Genomic DNA, 18493 nt, shown 5'->3' on the forward strand with positions numbered 1-18493 from the left:
AAACTTTTTCAAAATAAAATATGCACTGAGAATGACAAGTGTTCAACAGATTTAAGTTTAACTGAATTTTTGACAAAAATCATCCCAGCAAGTAATTAAAATATTCCTGAAAGGCTAAGAAAACATTTGAGACTAGTGGAAACAAACTGGAAAAAGAATTGACTGAAGCCTCTCCTCTCCTTCGGAATGTAAAAGTCTCCTTTCTTCTACCCCGATGGATTGCTCACAGAATTCATTCTTTCGTGCACACTGTACAGCGGAAGGGGAACTTAAATCATGCACAGTGAGACTATCATCTTCCCATTAAGAGCCATATTGCCAGTTAAAAGATCTGAACTACAAATCATCTTTGTACAGAAGTGGAAATCAGTCCTCTGTTAAAGACTTTCAAATGACAAATGTCATTTTGCTATACAGAAAGGAAACGGATTACTGTGGTTTTATATATAAAGTGCAGTTTGAGATTTCTATAGTGAGTTATCTTGCTGCGGACATGCTACTGTTCATCGTTGTGTACATACTTGTAATGAAGACTAGACATGAGGCAAATTGACGGTGTTTGTTTTTTGTTAATATTACCTCTGAGACAACAGCACGTGTAGAGTAGCTTTATATTTTAATACAGTGTGCGAGATGATTACGTCAGTTAATTTCTACTGATTATTCCACAGATTTTTCATAATGTGCATTTAAAAAAAAAAAAAAATCTATCTACTGTGAATTGACCTGACTATTGGAAGAAGGGACCAGGACAGCACTCTACTACTACTCATAAGGAAAGGAGTGTGTGTGTTAGAAGGATGCAAGGCCCTAAGAGATGATGTAACGTGCAAGAATGTTCTTACTTTTCCTATCTGTTAGATGGGCCAAATAGTCAGACCTACCTTCCAAGGAGACGTGGTTTTGGAATCAGTTTCATCCTGTTTAAAGGATTAAGGGAAAACTTTAGACACATCAAGAAAACACAGAAAATGGAAGTTAACCAACACCCTGTTAAATTTTCAAGGATCAAGACACCCGATTAAGTTATTTATGTGCATACAATCCTTTCAGAATTATTTAAAAAAAATTAAAAAATGCATGTTGATAAATCTCTCTCTATATATATATCAGGATCACATGAGCTACCCTACACTGAGTTGGCTACTGGCTTGAGATACAAAGTAACACAGGGTGAATGCATCAAAAAGATAATCTCCCTGAATTTGGCTGAAGAAGATAAGAGAATTTTTGTGTTTCCCTTCAAAGCCATTATCAAGAAAGAGAGAGAGTTCTGAGAGAGATGAACTCTGACCCAAAAGGGATCTCAGTCACAAAATCTTCTCTTCTATACATCCAAGCACTCTTTCTGTTAAAGCTTCTGCAAGACAGCATGCAAATATCATAACAGTGCTTACCCTGGGCATGCCATAAACTTCCTGTAAGGGAAAAGGAAATGGATATGTTATTTTGTAAAAGAAAATCTAGAAAGATTTGATTCTTTTTGAGGAAAGGGAAGGAAATGGGATGAACAATGTAATCTACAAAGAGGAAGCAAAAGTATTCTGCTATGTCGACCTTCTGTGTACTACCAGGTGAAGAACATGATCAAATCAAAAAATACATGCAGCACAAGTGGCAGAGTTTTGATACTCACAGTGAATTACGGTATACATTATCTCAGAGTTTATAAAGGAACAAGTGTTTTCGGTGCTCTTGCTATAATTGTCGATATTGTGTAGAATTATTTACACAAGCAAAAGCAACCATGGAAAATTATAATATTACTTGGGCATTTATATTGCGTTTTAAATTTTCAAAGAACTGCACCAACAGTGGAGCGAATTTATCCCATTAACCAACTAATCCTCACCTCCGTAAGGTCTAACAGTATTATCAAAAATGTAGAAACAAGGACAGAGAGATTAAATGACTTGCCCAAAGCATCACTACTAGTCATGGAAAATCCACATACTATTAATTTAGAACGTCCAAGTACTAAAAAAATTAAACATTATCTAGATGTATGTTATAGCACTATTTATAATGAAATGATCTAAAGGCTACCCTGCTGACCAAAGCCACTTTAGGATGCCACTTTTAGACAACCCGCAATCTAGAAAAAAGAATAAGTAGTGAAATAGAAGCAATAAAAATCTTAGATGCAAAAGTGGAGGACAGATGGAAAAACAAGAGAAGAAAGGACAAAACAAATTCCATCTATCTCTTATTATAAAATGGCAGCAGATCAAGTCACAAAAACACAGACCTGTTGCTGTACTGCCTGTACTTCCTCTGCCATCAGCCCTTCAGATTCCAGGTCATTCGCAACCTTGTTTATGTCCTTTAGACGAGATTCATTGGCTTTCAAATCCTGCACAGAACAGTAAATATCACAGCATGAAAATTTATATAAGCAAAACACAAGGCAGTAAGGTTGTCAATCAGAGGCATCAAAAGGTATCCAATTTATGAACAGCAGGGATTTAGCCATTTTGACCTTCCCTGTCATCAGTGGATCTACAATGCAGAGAGTCTTATGACAAGAAATCCCAACTGCCAGTGTCAATGGATTAAAGAACTGGACTACTGGAGTTTTCCCACACTAAAATAAAGTTAAAGTTAATTTCTAGACAGTGATAATATATCCTTTAAAACCATTAACTACAATGTTAATTTAAACTGCATTACCGAGATTAAAAAATGATCAGCTATTGTGCTGAATAAATACACTAGAAGAGATGACTCAAGATGTGACTTTATGATACAGGCCACTATTTCTGGCCCCATAACAACTCATTAAATAGATTACTAAAAATAGAAAAAGGGAAGTTATGTATTTCAGAATAAACATACACCTCTACCCCAATATAACGCTGTCCTCAGGAGCTAAAATATCATACTGCGTTATAGGTGAAACCGTGTTATATCGAACTTGCTTTGATCCGCCAGAGTGCGCAGCCCGCCTCGAGCACTGCTTTACCACGTTATATCCGAATTCGTGTTACATCGGAGTAGAAGTGTACTTCCTTATACTAGAGAGCTGGCACTGAAGTCTTGAAGGTGATATATTTTAAAGTTCAGCAGTCAGTTTATTACAGAGACATCAAGGAGTTTAGCACCCATCTCTCACCTGTAAGGTTAGGCCAGCTCAGACTGCTTGTTACTTAACATTCAAGCCGTAAATGCAATACAGCCCACATTGAATCACTGGTTATTCCAAATCATTAGTCCAGAGCCCCTGGCACTTCTACGCACAATGGCTCACAGGGCAACAGGGAAAACATTTTAAAGCTCATTTACATCTCATGCAAGGCAAAATTCAGCCAATGTCATACCCTCGCCAATGGTGGATGGAGGAAAAAAAATAAAACCAATCATCTCCTCTTCAAAGCAGAGGCCATTATTGTTTCATGCCTTGTGGAATACTGTGCAGTTCAGAGTGCCTGATCACTCTGCCTTTAAACAAAGGGAGGGGAAGCTTCCTTGTCTGGATGGCACACTCAGCTTAGTGGAAGTAGTAAAAGTGGCACCTACAGGCAGTGCGGGAAGCTCCATGTTCAGAAATGCTAAATAAAGATAGCGTTTCCTCTGGTGCTATGTAGGTGGAGATAACGTAGCAGAATACCAGCTTGGGCTGTGTGGATATGGGGTCGCCAGCAGCAGAACCAGCAGAAACAAACTGAATGCTTTGCCTGTTTCACAGAGTTGTGGATTGGTAGAACTATACCAAACTATGAAGGGATTGTCATGGAAACCTCATCAGGTCTGAGCTGAAGGATGACAAGACGACTTAGAATTATTGTGCTACATAAAAGGTTACATAATAACCTACCTTCTGAAAGTCATCAAATTTCTTCTGCAGTACCTCAACCTGCTCCAAATCAGCCCCCACCTCTTCATTGGTGAGTGCAGACTCTTTCTCATTGATCCACTGCTGCAGCTCATTAGCCTCACGGAAAAGCATGAACTTTTTGCAACTTTTTTCCAGCATATCCTTGCGCTTCTCGCCCAGATCAAGAAGAGAGTGATATCTGGAACATACAGAGAGGGAAGGTGAGGGACCATCAGATCTCACCTGAACAGTTATAGTATATGAAGGTGATAAAAATGGACTAGTAGCACCAGCGATGAAGGAAATCCCTACAAGGAGATGCCAAATCATTCTGCACAACAACAGACAATGATCATGAAGATGTAGAACCTTTAAGTTTCTATATTACACAGATCACAACACTGAACCATGACCTCCCACATACAAGGCTTTTTTGATGGGCAGAAGCAAAGCAAATTGCAGCTTAGGATAAGGAATGCAGGTCAGCAACACAGGGGTAACTGCATAAAACATAGGCTCTTTTACTTATTTATCCTACCTTATATTTTGTTCATGCAACTGTATCAAACATATGCATAAAATATGCTAAACACCACATTAAAAAGAGTTTTCTTCTAGTATATCAATTTCCCATGGCTCATTTAAATTTGACAGCTTACAGCTGTCTGACACAAGATTCTTGACTGCCTGTTATGCAATGCATTATCTGATGAATCCTTGGTGATTTTGTCTTTTTTCCCCCTCCTTTCGCAAACCAAAGATTTTCAATTGTGCAATAGAAATGTGCCTAATTCTGATTTCATTTGCACTATTTTTAAATGTTTGATTCCTACTTTTTTCAATGGAATTACTCCTGATTTACATTAGGATAAATGTGACAATAATTAGGTCCTAAAAAGACATACTGACAGCTTAAAAGAGATACATAGTTTTCCTATGCCTTAGAAGACCAAAGCAAATTAATATTTTTGTCTATGGAGTTAGGACCTCTCAGAACAAGTATTATATACAGAAATGCTGTGCAATTACTTGAAAGGCACAGGTAGGTGGGTGGGTAAATGTTTTCTGCTTATTTCTCACAATCAAGTCTAAATATTTCCAACATACAACAAAGAGGAAGCAATGGATACAGATGGCCTTTGGAGCCCTTTTACAAGCTATGGCTGGTGAAAGACAGCAGAGAAGTCTTGAGCGATTTCTTTTTGGGAGGGCAAACTTTTTTTTTTTTGGTGAATGCTTCTTTTTGGGAGGGCAACCTTGATGACCACTTTAAGGAATCTGTGGTTAGATCCTTACAGGAAAAACCACCTCTAAAAATTTCTCTAATTGCCATCCTGTTTCAAATCTTCTGGTGATGGAGCAGTTCCAGCAGCCTCTGGATTCCTCAAATTTCTTCAATCAAATTTCAAGCTTGAGTATAGTAGAGAGACTATTAATATCCATGATTGATTTCCATCTTCAAGATACAGATAGAGTGAAAGTGTCCATTCTGATATGATTAAATTAAAAGCCATTAATACTATGAGATATCGCTGGGTCACCTCCAGCACCATATGAAGGTCAACATGACACCTTTGCAATGGTTTCATTCCTAAGACCAAGAGCACAGTTGGAGAAAAGCTAGACACTTTGGGCTCCAGTGTCAATACTGGATGTCCATACTTACTTGTGTGTCCTTTTCATGAAACTTAAATTCAGTGAAACTATTGTTATCTTGGTATCGGATTAAGACTGGAAGTCAGAAGGAAGCGAACTGGCTGAGACTGAGTCCACCTGAGACTCATGCAGAATACTGTTGCTCATCTTCTAGGCAGATAGGCTGACAGAAGCACATAGCACTTGAGTGTCATATTCTGCACCGACGATAAAAGTTTGCTTCAGGGTGCAATTTCAGAAACTCGGAAGCATAATTATATAGCTCATAAATGACCAATTCCAATTCCCTTCGAATCTGATTTTCCTTCAACTACTTTGTGACAATTAAGAGTGATTAGGATGTTTCTGTTATGGGTGTCTGAGACAAACTCTGTAGGAAAGGTGGCAGAGCATTCTCAAGCGAGAGCAATCACCTGTCGAACTTGCTTCCTCTGGCGGTTTATCAGAGCTCAAGGCAAAGTACATTTGTTCCAGCAGCTTTTATGGAGCAAAATAACAGGGTTTGCTCATCCTTTGTGAATGGTATGATTATTTTAATTGTATCTGCAAATAATTCTAAGCCATTCATATGTAATATGTTGTATTCCAATACACACACACGTTCATGTATGTATATAAATAGATCACATTTTTACATACACCTAAGAAACTGCAGGATTCTTTTTAATTCAGTCAATGGAGACAAGTAGACGTCTTGTCTCATAAGCAAGATCAGTATGATAGAAAATAACAGCGCCTCCAGTTTAGCAAAGATAGAAGTGGCCAATAAGATACGCTGCTGTCTAGCTGTAAGAGATCATGTGTCAAATATCTACTACTGTTCTAAATTAAGACAATTCTACATTGTACAAATTGCTTCCATGTGTCCCTCTGGAGCAGCACTCCCAAAGAAGGAAAGAAAAAAGGGAAAATGAACAGGTAACTAGTATGGAGACAGCATGGTTTAGAAAGGGGTGAATCCTACTCACAGTTCTTCGACCTGTTTCATACGTAGAGATACACTGCTGACTTCCTTAGTTATGAGAGTCCTGCACAGACAGAGGGAGCACAGCAAAAGCATGCAAAAATTAGTTAGATTAACAAAAATAATGAGAGGAGCAGCTCCATCCAGGGGTCATTTGTGGTGGGAGATGAAGGTTAAGAATTCACATTTAAATGGAGAAAGTTAGGTGCCATTCAAAAGCAAAATTTGAAGCAAATCAGTCAGTGCAAATCATGTAAAGAAATCATCAGCAGCACAGCTGAACTCACTACAGGGCCATCTCACTTCTCAATCATGCCATTCAGTTCAGAACTGAAAGGCACTCCCACCATTCCAAAATAATGCACCCTAGTTTCTAGCTCTCAGAAGCAGTGTGCAAGCGCACATTAGAGTTACATAAACTGTTCAGGAATTTATTACTATTTAAGAACCTTGTGTTCTTTCCTTCCTCTAGTCTGTACTATGTATTACAGTATAATATAATCTTAAAAAAAACACAGGTTTTCATTCTCAGTTTACAAAGCCAATAATTTACGAACACATTTAATAGTTGGTGTCTCAAAACAACTGAGTGGGTGGGAATTCTTGTAAAAGCGACAAGAAGAGCTGGCAGGGAGCATATAACTTATAGACTTTCCTTTCCAAGTAGTCTGATAAGATGAGCCTGTAGCCCACACCTATCCTCTACTGCTCTGCCTCAAACTAATCTACAGCTACCATGTGCTGTAGGAGAGGCATTTACCAAGCATTCAGGCAACTCTCTTCATCTGCACAGCAAAGTAAAATTTTATGCAGGTAGATTTTAGCTCACGTAGTGCAGAGTGGCAGCACTTTGTCTCTGAAAAACTGCAACAAGCCATAGCTAAACAGCCATGACCCCTAAACAATTAATTGCCCAAGGCCAGTCCTGTATATGGAGGGTACTGTACTTCAGAAAGTCAGATTTAAGAAGGTGTCTCAAACATAATTGCGTGTTAAGATGTTATAATTACAAATATGAATGCTGCTTAGGACAGAAATAATTCACAAACAAGTTCAAGTTGTTAAGTACAACAACAACAAACATGGAAAATAAAGTTAGACAAAGTTTAGCTCAATTTTCATGATTTGTACAGTTAAACTGGAAAGGCAGCAGAAGAATCTAGAATTAAGAATTAAATGGATCAATAAAAAAAAAGCATTTTACTGCTGTAAAAGTGCAACACTGAGTTCTAATGCAACTATCCACTGATGTTAAAGGGATGTCTACCTAAACGTGTAAAAGTGAGGCACTGGCCAACCCAAGTGCTACGACTGATTTTAGGTCCTGTTAGTTAAATCTTACTGGTTGTCAATTTGCTCCTGCCGCAAGGCTATGCTGCCCTGCTCCTCGAGTAGGTTCTCTCGGGATGCAGACTGAGCAGGGTCTAGTTTTTTCACATAGGCAGCTGGTACAAAACCCTGACGGTCATTCACTTCTACCTTCCACCAGTCCTGAAAGAAAGGAAAATACAACCTTGATTACATGTTCATCTTGATTAGATGTCATGGATACACAACCACAAACTGAAAACAAGCAACTTCTGTAACTGCTTGGAGGCTACTGCTAGCACCTGAACACACAAGAGAACTACCCCTGCCCACGTGTTTTCAGAGTACCTCATCAGCATCAGACCAGTCCTGGGAGTGTTTCTGCCCACAGGATTTTTGGGACCTGGATTCGTGCATTAACACCATTAGACTTTAAACACAAATGTTTTTTCTTTCAATAAAAAAACAAACAAAAACAAAAACACCATCAAGGTAGGAAAAGGCCTACCATAAACTCCACCCCTCTGCAAGAGGCCCCCTCAGATACTAAACGGAACCTGCTCTCAGTAATAATCCTCTGCAGTACCTTGGTGAATCTCCAGTTTGATTTCCAAGCTCTCTGCCCCCTGGCCAGAAGGGACTAGGAGTGCAGTAGGGCAGGAAAAGAATAGCCTCATCTCTCAACCATGAGCCATTATGGTCAGTGAATGCTGAATGGTGATGGGATATAAAGAGAATGAAGTCTCTCATGTAGAAAGGTGGTGGGTACAACAGTGACGAGGGTTGTAAAAGAGAGGAAGAGGGATGCCAAAGAACTGAGGGAGGAATGGAAGCACAGAATGACTATGCTATGACAGTGCTGTTTAACAACAAAAAAGCTCACTAGTGCATACAAGACCAAATGTACCAGGCAGTACAGAATCCTGGCAGGTGAGAGTTTACCTTGTTGGTGCTGTTGAGCAGTGTGAGGATGTCTCCCTTTTTCATTGTCACCTCCCGGGGACTCTTCTCTTGATAATCATAGAGAGCAAGAACCAGCTCTTTCCCAGTTTCATCATCTGTGGGAGCAACTTGTTGCTACCATGAAGAGGAGGAAAAAGAAAAATGCATTACGCAACAGAAACTGCTGAATGTTGAAATGTAACTAATAAAGTTGTTTAACAAAGTATTGCAGCCTTAATTATACCTACTACAATGCCATGGAGTATTAAAGGATTCCTGTTTAGCAACTGATGAAAGAGTGCTGAAATAGATTTGGGTGCCGTTTCTACATTCAAACCCACAAACAAGGCCAAAGGCTACATCAGTTTCATAAAAAAACCCAACAACCAACAACTGTTTTTGATCTGTGCTACATATATGTCTGTTATCGATTACAATAGGCAGCAGTAGAGCAAAAAGATGAAGACCACTAACTTAAATCTGAGAACAAAACATGTTCTGCTGTAAGCACTCAGCAATAATGCTTGATGATAATAAGCTTTGTTTCTATTGACAAAACAGGAGTTTTAGAAACATGATTAGTCATCTTTCCTTACCCTGCATGACTGGGCCTGCTCCCTTAATGCCTGCATGCTACTGCCGTAAGCTGTAAGATCTGACATCAAAGCTTCATGTTTCTTCAGAAGAGCCTGAAACCAAACAAACATTGCAACAAGCACCTCAGAAAACCACTTCACAGATTCTACACTCTATTTATACATATGTTAATTTTAATGTGTATATATTGAATGCAGTTCTCATGAGAACTGCAGGACTAGCAGCTCTGGAGAGTGAAGACCTCTATTTAGCCACAAAACAGATATGGCACAGGTAGCAGCAGGGAAAGTTTTTGACACTGCTCCACTAACATGCTTCAACCCTGACTAGGGGATTAAAGGATACCATCCTCTGGAAGTGAGAGCAGTTCAGACTTTATGTTCTTGAAATTGCTAGCTTCTACTGCTTTGGAATTACCATCAAGGGTGCCAGTTTGTGTAATCTGTGATATAGCTACCATCCACTGGGAATTAGCAGTTTGAAAACCATCTCACAGCTATATATCATTAATGAACTAGTGAAGGGCAGATTCATACTAAAGACACAGGTGTGAAAGGCTGTATCCCATTATCAATCCACTGAGATATTATGCCCTGTGTCTCCTCCACACAATATGAAAATCCTATAACAGAGTGAATAACAATGCCAACTTTCTTTGTAGCTTGTCTAACATCTTGCCAGGAAACTTTATTAATGGAGGTGGAGAACAAGAATACATACTCCTGTTTCTATACTCAACTACAATTTGCTAGACAAGCAGCTTACTGTATATGCTGTCCTTTTCACTTTCATATAAACACTAAAACCTGCAAAACAACTCATTATCTTTATCAATCCTACATCAGATTTCCACGGATACTTTTTGCACATGCAACAAAACACCACCAATACCACACCTCAGCAGAGTCTTCATCTTTTCCATAGTCTGTACTGCCCACAATGGGCTCCTTCTCCCTCATCCAGGATTCAGCCTCGTTAGCATCAGCAAAGTACTGCTGGGCTTGCAGGGAGTCCTCGAGATCTTGTCGACGCTGAGAGGCCTTGGCTTTCAGCGATTCCCACTTCTGATTTAGCTCATTCAATTTGGCTTTCACGTCCTCAGCAGCAAAGTGTCCTAAATAATGAAAGAGCAGGATAAGTGGGTTTGAAGACATTATTTATAGACATACAAATGACAGAAGGGACTGAAAGATGACTTGTGTTTTTTTCAATCACACCAGTCTGGTTTATGTAAAGCTATCCACCTTGCTTTGAATGGTTTTCATTAGCACACAAAGTTTAGTCCAAGTTTGGCTTTCAGCAGGCAGTGTCCTTTTGACACTAAATGAAAGTTACTGTTTTCTCTTGTCAGATTGGGCCAGGAACATTTGAGTCATTGAAGACAAAGCACACCCTGCCCTAATCATTTCCTTTCTATTTGTTTACAGTGATGCAGGAAAAGGCCAGTTCTTTCAATGCTCGAGTTTCTACTCAGAAAAAAAGACTCTGATTTGAAAAAGCATTTAGAGTTTTGGAAAGAGGGGGTAACATTAGTAAGATTGCTGAATAAAAAATACTAATGTAAACGTAATATCACTAATAACACGAGGTACAGAGCTCCCATCACCGTTGATTTGTTATTTCTCAAAATATTTAAACGTAGTACCTTAAAATGAGACTTCAAGGAAAAAGTGCAAAGATCAGACAACACTAGGAGCCATGTATTAGGATAAAATTACAGCTCACTGGTTTAATGTGACAATTACTTTGTACCAATATGTAGGTGACTAGCAACAGTGGATGGAAATCTGTTAAATAGAAGATATGGATTTCCCCAGGAACACACATGTATTTCCACGTGAAGGACAGCGAAATCAAAATCGACTATTTAATCCCAGTGGCAGAAACTATTACGCACACGCAAACTATCATAAAAGTGGCAATTGTATAAGCCAGAGGATGTAAAGTGAAAAAAAAGAACATTGAATTTCTGAACTAGGAAGGATTAAAATATTTAGACGCACCCTCTTCCACCATGGCATTTCCTTTCTGGGTGACTGCTTTAATGCGTGGTTCATGGCCTGCAATTTCTGCCTGCAAGGCTTGGTGCTTCTTTAGCAGGTTCTGGACCCCAATCAAATCCTTGCCTGAAAGAGATCATAGGATATATCTTAATCTATGAGATCATTCAAAGTCACTGAAGTCAATAGGTTAAATAAAAGAATCTAGCATGAAACACATTGACTGAATCCTGCAAGATTAGTCAAGGAGTAGGTTTGATTACAGTTTAGATCTATTACTGTGTAAAATTAATTGCCCTATAAAAAGTTAGAAACTTCACAAAGTAATCGATAATAAAGGAATCGTGGACAGCAACTACTGTAACAATAGATTTGTAATTCAAACCAATGCCATGGATAACCCTGCCATAAACATTTTAGAAATTCCCAAATTATATTCTGTAAAGATACAAAGGCATTGAACAACAGAATTATCCAGTTAAAATAATTGGAAGCACAAAGATGAGGATGTACCAACCTCTGTTTGTTGAAGCTGCAATAGGTTCCTTCTCTCTAATCCAGGTCTCTTCATCCTCTATGTCACGGAACAGTTGCTGCAGGCGAAGAGAGTCGGCAAGTTTCTGCTTGCGAGCTACCATAGGATCCTTCAGAGCTTCATAGCGAGCCACCAAAGCTTCTTGTTTCTTCTTGATATTATCAGCATCAAAGTGTCCAGCATCCTGGAACTGGCGAGCCTGGATGGTGATGCCATCAATGCGATCCTAAAATTTAATTCAGCAATGGTATTAGATCAGTATTCTCCATGATGGTTTAGGCTTTGATTATTCTTGTTAGTTGCAGGGCCAGACTGTAATTTAACATTTCCAGGTCTTTAGCTTATCCCTTGTACTGCGATAATGGATGAGAAAGTGAAATTGGACTAGAAATCAACTAGTTATTTTTACTGCCTAAAAGCAGAAAAAAATACAAGTAGTAAACAGTTGAGTGACAAGTTTCAACTTTAATATAGAGGTGTATGATTTTTAGACTCGCAATATACTACACAAAAGAAAAACACCAAATTCCAATAAACATACAAATGTATTGACTGTTCCCAAAAGTCAGATCAACAGGGGTATTCAGCAAATTTAAATAAAAAGTTTAAAATTAAGCTACTGGAATCTGCATGTTACTGAGTTTCCTTGCTGTGTGTTTTGAACTTTTAAAGGTGATGTGTAGAGGCTGGGATTGTCTTCAGCTCTGAAAGTCTTTTGGATTTGGAATTTGAGAACTAGCTTGTCCTTATGCCAAGAAGTGAAAGGTGGGGTCAGCCATATGTGCATTCAGTTCACTCACTTTCCTGGCTGATGTGATGGCATTAAGGAAAGCTGTTTCGATAGATAAATGGTAGAAGGAACACTCAGCCACCAAGGGATCAAAGGTTGATTTTAGCAGCATGGCCAACACCAAGTTGAGGTCTCAAGAAGGGACAGGATCTCTAACAGAGGGATACACAGTAGAAAACCCTCTCATACACCTTTTAACTGAACTATGAACAAATAAAGATTTACCATCAACTAGAATACGATATGTGGAAATGGCTGACAAACTTTTAACTATGTACTTAAAGAATCTGGGGCTAAATATTCCATATCACAAGGGATGGAAGCGGAGGCAGGAGAATCAGATCGTCCCTTCATCCAAGTCTGAAATCTAGCCCATTTTAGAAGGTAACAGTTTCTTGTAAATTGTTTTTGAGAGTTGATTAGTATGTCATGCCCTGGGGAAGAACATGACAGCTGAAGAGCAGACACAGTCAGAGCCTGATTGCCCATGCCATCAGTTGAAGAAACTGTTGGTTTGGACGAAAAAGCCTTCTCTCCTTCTGGGACAGAGGAAGAGACATAAAGACACCATCAGACAGTTGAAGGAGATCAGTAAATCACCACTGGCATGACCAAAATGGGGAAATGAGTTTCATCCTTGTCCTATCCTAATGTATCTTCCTTACTATCTTCTGAATCAACAGAAATGGAGGAAAAGCATACAACAAGCCCTTCCCACAGTGCAGAAGGAAGGCATCTGACAGGGACTGACAGTCCCTACCCACTTTGGAACCGCAGAGACGACACTTTCTGTTGACCCTCGTGAACAGCCCACATATAGTTGACCCCAGCTGGAAAACAACAGTGTGAACCAACTTATCCTTTAGGGACCATTTGTGCATCTGAGAGCTAGGTCATGCTGAGATGGTCCATGACTACATTGTTTTCCTTTGCTAGATGCCAAGTTACAGGATGAATGTTGTGACAAATACACCAATACTAAAGTCTTATCGCCTCTGCACACAGGAAAGCAAAGTGGGCCCCCATTCCCACTTGTTGACATAGTATGTTACTGATGTAACGTCAGTTTCCACTTGCAGAAACCTCCATTGCAAGTGAGGGAGGAATGACCTGAGAGCTCTTAATATTGATAAGCAAGAATCTCCTGAAGAGGGCCAGTTCCCATGAATTCTCAAATGATTCAGATGGCCTCCCCAACCCATGAGAGATGTGTTTTAAGTCGCTGTCCAGGATGGACCCTCTCCTTCAAAAGCAAGGTCCCCCAGCTTAGTTCTAGCATCCATAGCTAGGGAGGAGCAATGCAACCAAGCGTCTCTCCTGATCATCACAGCAGACGCCAATATTCTGGCAGCAGAGTCCGAAGTGCCAAAAGAGGCCCTGACCACCTTTGACTACATTCTGGTCTTCCATGAAGATGGCATTCGCCAATCTATTTTTGTCATTTGGGAAGTCTTGGAAAAATAATGTCATCTTTTCCCATCCATGGCATTGGTAAAGGGCAATAACCACTTGATAATTCCCTGTTCTAATACTGAGGGACAATGAGAACACCTTACTCCTCAGTGAGTCAATCCTTTTGCCCTCTTCATCAGTTAGGGTGGAATGCGCTAATCTAGAGCTAGCCCTGTTACTGGCAACAGCCATCATGAGTGAGTTAGGGATAGGGGGAGTGTGGAAGTAGGAAAACCCTTCAACCGGCATCTGATACAACTTGTCAGCTTTCTTAGAAAAAGGTGTGGTTCACACCAATTTAGCTGGCTGTAGCAAACCATCCAAATGGGTAGGCATATTCTACTCCAAGTATATCAAACACCAGCAGAGAAGTCTGTTCCACAGACACAGCAGGGAAGAATTAAAGAGGACACCATGTGATATACAAAGTTGTGGAACTGCTTAGTGTCTCCTGAAGGAGCAGAGGCTGAAACTACCCCACATGTTCTTCAAGCGATAAATCAGGTTCATAGTCCATTTCCAAATGCTTCTGATCAGAAAGGAGCTACCTTCTTGTCTTCTTCCTCTGACAACATTTCAGGCACCGCTGTCAGTAATGTCAACAGATATGAAGGATTTGGCAGACCAGAGATCCTCAACAGAGGAAACATTATCTCTCTATCCACTTGGATGGTAATTACAAAACTCCCGAGGTGGCCCCCAATAAAGCCATGGGGTCCTGGATTGCGAGTCTCCCCAGCAACTAGAAATCAGGAATATGCCTGTGGGAGACAGACCATAGGCTGGTAAAAAGCAAAACACAGATCTCTCTATTCATCCTCTATCTTCTATATTGGATCCAGACTTGGAACCAAGAGGAAGGTAATGATGATAAAAGCAGATCCAAAGAGAAGAATGGAGATCCAGCTCTTTGTGGAGAGCCTCCCTCGGCAGAGGAAGCATAGAGTGATCTGAGAACAGACCCACAGCATCTTCTAACCTCCTCTTCTTAGCAGGGAACAAGGAAGACTACGTCAAGCACTGGGAAAAATAATTCTTCTTTTGGAACACCTGTTTCCCACTAAGAACAGACAAAGCAACTGAAATTGGCAGGAGAAGTGGCTTCTTAGACACTTCAGTTCCTTGGAGCCACTAGTAGCCACGGGGACAGAGACTGGCCTCTTAGACTTAGGATGCTGATTGGGTTCATAGGGTCTAGTCTCGAGGGCTTCCTTTAGGAGGAGGAGCTGCAAGCAAGTCTCCCTATCCTTGTGCGCTCTGGGAGTAAAGGTTTGGCAAATCAAACACCCAGAGAGTGAGTGCCCTTTTCCGGGGAACCACAAATGGCCGTGGGTGCCAGGAAGACTGCCAAGCGCACTTCTTGAACTCCAGCTTCTTCTGTTTCTTCAGTTCATCCATAACCCTGAACCGGGAGAAATCCTAATTAACTATTCTGTAATGAGCTAACACTATTTCTAAGCAGAAAGAGATGCTGACTCCAAGGAGTTCAGCGCAGTTAACATCCATCCAGGCACACTGCCGGAAGGAACTTAGGTGGTGAGAGCAGTCTGCTCTCTGTATGGCTTCACCCTTGGTGCATCCTGAAGCTGAGCGGAAGGGAGGGAGCAAGGGAGGGGGCACAGAGATGTGCTCTGACACTGCTAGAAGAGGTTTTTACTGTGTGGTACCACAAGGCTACGCAGTACCCATAAGTAGGAATACACAAAGTCACTCAAAGAAACATTGTTCCCAGACAAGTCTTTCTACCAACCTGTATTCAGAGAACAAAATTGTAAACTCCTGAAAGTACACCTTTATCGTGGAAACACTAACAAATCCTTTACTTCAAAGACACTAGCAGTTCGTGCTGTCTAGCTTAATAATCCTGTTAATATGCCCGTAAGAGATGGAGGAAAGGAAATTGTGCTACCTGGTGAGCAGCAACATCTGCTTCCAACAGAGCATGTTTCTTCTGAAGATTCTGAACATTAGTAAGATCTTTTCCATAATCATCAGAAGCTAAGTGTCCCTCCACCTCATACAACCATAGCTCAATGTCTTCCACATTGCGGTTAAATTGCTGCTGTTGGTTGGCTTCACGCAGCTTTATTCCTGCATGTATGTAAAGGAGAGAGAGGAGGAAGAGTGTTTACATTTCTATTTCATTTAACTCACTACTCACTTGTTTTCTGGAGAAGTCAGTGCTGAGAACTTCTCCATAGCTGGAAATGTCATTCTATAGCTCTCTTACAATCAGTTAGAGCAAAGACGATATCTTACCTTTGAGCTCAGTGGCCTCCAGCAGTTTTTTCCACAAGCTGATGACCTCATTCATGCGAGTTGCTACTTCATCAGAAGCATAGTGATTGACATCAATCAGCTTCTGGCCAGCTTTCTCCAGGGCATCAATGCGACTTTGATTTGCAGAGAGCTCTGCCTCAAAAGCCTGATGTTTTTGAACTTTACCCTGCAGGTTTGATGGGTCCTACAGGTAGGAAAGGGAGAAAACATTTCAGTCTGAAATCGGCATATATTAAAAAAACCTCATTTCACCAATCTCATGCTAATAAGTAAGAGCAAAAGTAGAGAACTTATATCAGTTCTTCATATTTACATTTCCTATGTGACTATGAACACTTCTACACATTAGATGGCCTATCCTCCATAACTGTAGTACACACCACAAAGAACACACTAGCTAATTGTGGATCATGTAAGGTTGAGTGCTGTCACAAATGCTGAAATAATGTCAAAGGAATTTCAGCCATAAGTACCAAGTTAGATAGCAAAGCATTTTATCTACAGAGTAAGCGTTTGTTTGCCTAGTGCTGGAATATTCTCCTTGGGATCACGCAGATGACAAGAGGAGGAACTATTCATAAGGTTCCTATACACCAATAGTACCTGGAAACCAATACTACCGTAACGTTATCAGGATATTTATTCTTGTTTTTACCTTGTAAGCCTCATCCGTTGCAGTTTTCATCTTTTCGTTGACCCAACTCTTTAGTTCATCAGAGTCTCGGAAAAACTGCTGCAGGTGGAATGAATCTGCCAGTTGTGCACGCCGATACATAGCCCTTTCGTGCAGAGCATTACGTCGGCTCAGCAGCTGAAATAAGCAAATATCAGTAGTGAATTCTCAGACTAATGAGGAAACCCCCATCATGTTTTCTTTAATTACAGCTGAGTTTGCCGCAACTCTACTTATTTATCCTGCATCTGTGCCATCACTTATTCTTTTCATTCATATAACATACAAACCAAGCAGCAGCATGGGTTACTTAAACTTACAGCATCTCTTCGTGTAGCAACATCCTCCTTGGCATAGTGGTTATTCTGAATCAGTTTAGTAGCAAACTCGTCCAGGGCCTAAAAAGAAAGTAGTCTTCATTCATTTCAAATCCTAAGTGACGTTTTTTTACCCATGGACGCTTATGCCCAAATAAATCTTTTAGTCTTTAAGATGCCACCGGATTCCTTGTTGTTTTTGTGGATACAGACTAACACAGCTATCCCCTGATAAGAATATTTGTGCAAGCTGATTTAGCAAATTAGGTTTTAGAAGAGATGTATCACAGTTGAACTAATCAAAAGCCAAAACAGCTATTTTTAAACCCCTCCCCATCTGCACCATTCTCCACATTTTCTTAAAAACATGATCCTAAATCCAGATGATGGTAGATTTATGGCTCCTGTGAGAAATGATTACTGTATATGTTCAAACAATTCAAGCATCATCCGAAAAAGTACTGCCATGGTGTGCGAGAGTGTACTGGATTACTTTGATGCCCTGATCCAGAGGTTAAACCCTATTCTCTGCTTTGATCCTAAATGTAGGTTTCATTCAGTGAGTGAAATTCCATTTCACATACAATTTGGGATCACGTTTAAAACCCAGAAACCATCTTTTTCTGAAGTTCCTGGACAATGATCTGGGTTCAACCTTTCTAAAAGTTTTATTCCTTGCTCATTAATACGAAGAGACTTAATGAATACAAGTAATATAAGCATCTTACTGTGATCTTCTCCTCCTGGGCACTGAGGGATTTCTCAAAGTCTTCATGCTTCTTTAGCAGTGCCTCAACGCTATCCAGCGAGTCACCTAGGTCTTCATTTAGCAGGAATGCCTGCAGAAAAGAAAAAAAAACTTTAGTGAGCCTTACACTACCACCACTCCCAATTATCCGAAAGCCAACTCAGGCAAGCAACATTGGGCTGATCACTGTAGGATTTTATTGGGAAAATATGTGGTATGGAGTTGATGTATCTTCTGCTTATGACAACTGAGAAGTACATATCTAATTTGCCTCAGAAATGGAAAGGAATAATCCCTTGTAGGCATTAACTCACATAAAAGAAACATTACACCAATTCAGCTTGACTGAAAATAACTTTTAAACAAACAATTTAATACTGGTACACAGTGATGATGATTGTGAAGCTTGGTTGAGGT

General features: G+C 40.0%; 1 protein-coding gene across 4 annotated transcripts in view; it reads right to left on the bottom strand.

Annotated features, from left to right (window-relative positions):
• SPTAN1 (spectrin alpha, non-erythrocytic 1) overlaps window positions 1–18493 on the bottom strand; it is a 67644-nt gene that overhangs the window by 28518 nt on the left and 20633 nt on the right. For 2 of the 4 annotated variants that reach the window (XM_050926997.1, XM_050926995.1), the window contains exons 12-27: window positions 18057–18167; window positions 17332–17409; window positions 16994–17149; window positions 16318–16522; window positions 15968–16149; window positions 11799–12042; window positions 11285–11407; window positions 10178–10395; window positions 9281–9373; window positions 8685–8819; window positions 7777–7925; window positions 6439–6498; window positions 3815–4013; window positions 2249–2353; window positions 1398–1418; window positions 885–920 (exon numbers count right to left, since the gene is read on the bottom strand). In XM_050926997.1, coding sequence (XP_050782954.1) covers window positions 885–920; window positions 1398–1418; window positions 2249–2353; window positions 3815–4013; window positions 6439–6498; window positions 7777–7925; window positions 8685–8819; window positions 9281–9373; window positions 10178–10395; window positions 11285–11407; window positions 11799–12042; window positions 15968–16149; window positions 16318–16522; window positions 16994–17149; window positions 17332–17409; window positions 18057–18167 — 2115 coding nt within the window. The remainder of the gene's footprint in view (window positions 1–884; window positions 921–1397; window positions 1419–2248; window positions 2354–3814; window positions 4014–6438; window positions 6499–7776; window positions 7926–8684; window positions 8820–9280; window positions 9374–10177; window positions 10396–11284; window positions 11408–11798; window positions 12043–15967; window positions 16150–16317; window positions 16523–16993; window positions 17150–17331; window positions 17410–18056; window positions 18168–18493) is intronic. The other 2 variants (XM_050926996.1, XM_050926998.1) reach the window with 1 other exon arrangement.

This window comes from Gopherus flavomarginatus, chromosome 17, assembly GCF_025201925.1.
Source record: "Gopherus flavomarginatus isolate rGopFla2 chromosome 17, rGopFla2.mat.asm, whole genome shotgun sequence".
NCBI lineage: Eukaryota > Metazoa > Chordata > Testudines > Testudinidae > Gopherus > Gopherus flavomarginatus.